General features: G+C 48.9%; 1 protein-coding gene across 1 annotated transcript; it reads right to left on the bottom strand.

The window, feature by feature from the left end:
• Window positions 1-410: 410 nt before the first annotated feature.
• On the bottom strand, window positions 411-4,693 carry tcf19l (transcription factor 19 (SC1), like). The gene is made up of 5 exons (XM_069680860.1): window positions 4,423-4,693; window positions 2,509-2,678; window positions 1,751-2,144; window positions 925-1,432; window positions 411-756 (listed from the first exon to the last, which is right to left on the bottom strand). Exons 1-5 carry the CDS (start codon window positions 4,691-4,693, stop codon window positions 411-413), a joined length of 1,689 nt encoding a protein of 562 aa, XP_069536961.1.
• Window positions 4,694-5,004: the final 311 nt, after the last annotated feature.

The following is a 5,004-nucleotide window of genomic DNA, read 5'->3' as shown; positions in this document are numbered from 1 at the left end:
GTTTTCCCGCCCTGGTCGCACCTCTCCAGGCAGTCGGAGCCATAATGAAATCCAACCTGAGACATTTCATTACAGATTTGCCTCCTTCTCAAAGCAAGAGCCTGAAAACTGCGTGGGCGCGAGCTTTGTGAAGCAGCTGTGTGACTGACTCTTCAAACTCGGGGAGGATTGGGGTGTAAAAATTGAAGGGATTTTCCCTGCCTTCGTGAGCTTCTGTTGAGGTAAGAGTAAAGCACTGCATGCGTGAGTAGAGCAGCTCAGTGGACATAAGAAGAAGTAGCAGCCGGTGTTAAAGAAAAGTCAGATTCCCCAGAGTTGCTGAAGAAAATTAACATTTAATAGAAAACTTTGAAGTCTAAACTGGAGCATTTCATTTAAATTCTACGTCACAAACTTGTTTCCCTCCGGTTTCAGCGACATCCGCAGTGGAAGTCTGCGTTGGGGTCCTTGAGCAGCTTCTTGCGGTCCACGTGCAGACAGTCTATGTGGTACCAGGCGTCGCACACGTCGCACTGGATCCACTGCACCGTGTCCTGCTGGGGCAGCCGGCACCGCGGGGCCGCGCACGGCTCCACCGCCCCGCCGGTCACGCCCTCCTCATCGTCCTCTTCTTCGTCATCTTCATCGGAGGAGGAGGAAGAGGAGGAGCCGGAGGAAGAGGAGGCCGAAGAGGTGGAGGAGGAAGACGAGGAGGATGGAGAGGGCAGGGAGGGTCGGGGAGGGAGAGGGTGTTTCCTGGGGCGTCCTCGTCGCTTGCTGCGAAGAAGAAATCAAAGATAGTTTTGATTTTAGCTGCGTCACGAACACAGAGCGGAGCAGGAGCAACAGCAGGCACATGCACAGCACTTTCATGAAAACACCTTTGTATATGTTTGAACTATCTGTTTGTTTTTACTTGGTGTCAAACCCGGTTAAACTTCTCACCTTGTTTGGTGGTGGTATCTGTTGAACGTCACCCTGCCTCTCTCCTCTGTGCGGATCCTGACTGACGGTGAAGCCAGGCTGTAGTTCTCCCCTCCGACCACCAGAGGGGAGAAAACCGGCGAGCTGTGAGCCCTCCGTCGGCCTCTCTGCGCTGTTGGGGAACAGTGGTTGGGTTTCTGTTGGCGGAAGGCGGTAATGTTGCCGTGCATCACCGTCTGGACCCGGTGCATCGTCTGCACCTCCTGTTTGTGAACGGCCGGGTTTGTGAACGACGCCTGCAGGAGGTGGTGGTTGAGTCGGCTGTTGGTCATGGCACCGTGGAAACTGCCGATGGTCCTGATGCCGACGGGGAAAGGCTTGGCCTCCAGCGGACGCCGGACGTCGTTGTGGCTCTTGGGCTGCAGCGGCAGAGGAGGAGGAGAGCTGAAACTCTCCGACTCAGACTTGTAGAGCCGCCGCCTCTTCTTCGCCCTCGCTCTCTGACCGTCCTCCACAACTGCTGCAAGAGCTGAACAATCAAAGGGATATTGTAAAATCAGTGACCCTATCTAGACCACATTTTTCAGTAAATACATTTCTTTGGCATTCTTTTGGGAGCCTGTCTGACTTTTGTTTATCTGAACTGCTAATTTTTAAACAACTTTGACTCTGACTTTGATGCTCTTCAATCTATTCACACTTCGTCTGCTTGTGCTTCAGTGAAATCTTAATATACACCATGTTTTTGCACGAACTATCTCAGTCTGAATAAAAACTAACACTCCGTTCAGGCATCTTCATTCACAGAGTTATTGGTGTTCGCACAAAGCAGCAGAGGTAGCCTCACCTGCTCGACTTCTGGGCTCGTCTGAGCTGTCGTCCTCCAGGAGCACCGTGTGAGCAGACTTCCTCCTGCTCCTGGAGGTCGGCTGGAGGGACTTCGTTGAAGGCACTGAGGCTGCAGAGGAGAAGGGTGGAGGCGTGGAGGGAGGGAGCAGAGAGGAGAAGCCCACAGCCAGAGGTGGAGAGGAGGAGGAGCCGGGGTCGGAGGCGGTGCCCTCGTGGCTGTGGCTCCTCTGAAAGGTCCAGGCGCTGCCCTTCATCTTACTCAGACTGCCGATGGAGTTGAGGATGACGGTGGCCCGGTTGATTGACAGCTTGGACAGGTCCAGGTTGGCGGCCACCTTGCGGTCCAGATTGGTTCTGATCCGGTTCTGTAGGTCGGAAGAGAACGTACCCGCCTGGAAGACAAGATATTAACATGAAGAAGAAGAAGACATACTTTTTTAAACTCCAGAGGGGAAATTCAATCTTTTCACTGTCAGTACAAACATGCTACACACACACAGGCCCGATATACACACACGCACAAACAGGACCCTATGGCCTTGCATTAATGGAGAGATGTCAGAGTGAGGGGGCTGCACATGAGCAGTGGGAGATTCAGTGTCTTGCTCAAGGTGCCCAAGAAAGGAGCTGGCACCTCTCCAGCCCCAATTCCATGCTTGGTGCATATCGGGACTTGAACTGGCAACCCTCCGGTTCTGCACAGAATCGGGCGGTAGAGTGCCGACCATCTCTGCTGAATCATCTTAAAAGGATTACCTTTGGAATTGTGATGGCGTCAAAGTCTAGTGGACGAACTTTGACCTTCTGGAAGAGGAAGTAAAACTCGGGGCTCCCCGAAGGCGACTGGCCTCCGAAGGTCAGCGTGTCGTTGTCTGAGAGCTCCCACTGGATACCAGGCTGGAGGCGGACCTCGTTGACCCAGGTGCCTGGCAACAAGATAAGGTTTTATTCTTTTAACTTCTGTCTTAAACTGCAGGAGAAATCACACGATCAGTCCAAGTGAACACAGGCAAACATGCAGCAGTGTAGGGTGAAGTCACCTTGGGCCTGTTCCTCAGAGCTTTCTAATAAAAGGAACATCTTCGCGAGCCTCAAAATAAAGTCATTTGTTGACTATCGGTCCGTTTACAGCTTTCAGAAATGAGTGGAAATGTAAAACAGTCTGTGAAAAGGAACCAGAACTGAGTAGCTGGAAGGCTACAAGGCAATCAAACGGCCATGACAGCTCCGCACAGAATGAGGAATGCACGGTGAATACTAAGATGTGATTTTAATAGCAGCAGTGAAAAATGTGTGAAACAGAGTGTGAAATTACTTGAAAAATTAGACAGTAAGAGCGCAGTTTAGAGTCGCAGCCTGTCAGACACAGTTCATCGACCTTAAGCGAAGACCCAACTTTCAGTGTAAATCTCCTCCTTCCTCTCCTTGCGCTGCTTCCTGTGCACTTCAGGTTTCACTAAAGACCATAGGCAAACTTACTTCTCTGTACATGACTGTTTACCTCCTCTGTCAGACAAATTCATGCAGACTACTGTGAACTTTTTACATTTTGCTCATAAAATGAATTCCTCTTCCTGTATCGCTTCCCTTTCCTAACATGTAGGAAAGGGACGGGACAGAGTTCCTGTAATCATACCGATTTAAGAGGGTAAATAATTCACAGCTTACCGATACGACAGCTGATGTAGTTAATTTTTGATTAGGGATGCACGATATTATCGGCACGTTATCAGTATCTGCAGATTATGGCTCGAAAATTCTTATGCAGATATTTTCCACTGATAAAACAACACTTTAATTTTGCCTGAGTGCTCGATGATTCCCTAAAAAAACTTGACGTAATGCTACGGCATTAACTCGGCGCGAGTGTGTGCACGCACTGATTGCAAGTGTGAAGAAGGTGCAAGATGTCTGCGGTGTGGCGATTTGTCAGAGTTTCTGCAACAGACAACAAGGTTGATTTCATTTCATGCATTTGTTCTGTGCAATAGGAAAAAATTGCCAGGATTGTCTCAGGGAGAGCTTCATCCAAGCCTGTCTAAGGTGTATTAATATTACAGGTTTATTTGAAAGAAAATGTTGCTTACAAATAAATATGGCTTTTTGTACATAACCTAATTTTAAGTACATTTCTTATATTGCCCAGTGAATGTGTACATTTTAAAAAGCATTGTATTATGTTATTTCTGCATCTGCCAGTCGGCCACTACAATAAGAGTAGGCTGATATTAATTCCACATAGTATGACTACGCAAACATCCTCAGAAGGCTGTTTAAAGTTTTAAATTACTATACATTGTCGACCAAATCTAATGCAGACCACAATGTGATCAGTAGACAGTGCTGAGGGGGTTTTAAACAAGCACACTCTGCTGGACAGCATGCATAATGAAGCCATTTCATCACAAGCATCTTGATCTTTACTTTATGTTCAGTTAAAAAAAGCTCTTACATCTGCCCTTATCAGGAAATATAGATGCTGATGATGAAACATCTATGAAAGCTAGTTCTCACTTCTTTTCATGCGGACATAGCAGACTAGGTGTGAACAGATTTTGGGGTTTTCCTGTAGAAGAACTTTTCTTGTAAGTTGGTTTCTAACTCTCTTGGACTTTCACAATGACTGTAGAGGTGTGCGTGCGTGTGTGTGACTCAGCCCCTCTCTCTCACCATGACTGCTCCTGTCCTTGATGTGAACCATCCAGCCTTCCTCCTGCGGCACCGTGTCCCCTCCGTTCCCCTCCCTCTCTGCGTGCAGCTCGGCGTGGATCCGGGACACCGACGTGGACTCCAGCGTGACATCGCACAGCTCCGCTGCTCGGCCCAGGCGGAACACAGAGTGGTTCAGCGTCGGCCTGAACGTGTACAGGTCCCGGGCAGAGTCCCCAGCTGAAGAACCGATACGAAGCAGCTGGAAGCACGGCTGCACCCCGGACAGCATGACTGAAGGGTTTGATTGTCTGCCACTGCAACACCCTCACCTGCCCCACCCAGAGGCCACACCCTGTGATAGGCCTTGAGCTAAAAGAGCCTGTGATCCATTGTGAGGTACAACTCTTTCTGGTGGACAGAAGTTAAATTGAAGGCATCTGGGTTTGGGGAAAAAAGTGCTGAATGCAACATAAAGCTATATTATAAGATAAAATATTCCAACATAGGCTTGTAAGCAGTCCGTGTGAAGGTTACAGGCAGGTGCAGCAGCTTTGAGCAACAGATGTTTGCATTAATTTGGAAAGCAGATGCCTTGTGTCC

This window comes from Semicossyphus pulcher, unplaced genomic scaffold, assembly GCF_022749685.1.
Source record: "Semicossyphus pulcher isolate SPU_LCO1_2020_fin unplaced genomic scaffold, fSemPul1.0.p SCAF_5, whole genome shotgun sequence".
Classification (NCBI taxonomy): Eukaryota; Metazoa; Chordata; class Actinopteri; order Labriformes; family Labridae; genus Semicossyphus; species Semicossyphus pulcher.
This window is presented reverse-complemented; position numbering and strand designations above follow the sequence as displayed.

What these genes read in the sequence shown, in the direction of transcription:
- tcf19l (XM_069680860.1), bottom strand. Translation starts at nt 4,693, where the DNA reads ATGCTGTCCGGGGTGCAGCCGTGCTTCCAGCTGCTTCGTATCGGTTCT. An exon ending in CAAGGACAGGAGCAGTCATG is followed by an intron (nt 2,679 to 4,422) that starts GTGAGAGAGAGG and finishes TCTTGTTGCCAG; the next exon opens with GCACCTGGGTCAACGAGGTC. An exon ending in AGATACCACCACCAAACAAG is followed by an intron (nt 757 to 924) that starts GTGAGAAGTTTA and finishes TCTTCTTCGCAG; the next exon opens with CAAGCGACGAGGACGCCCCA.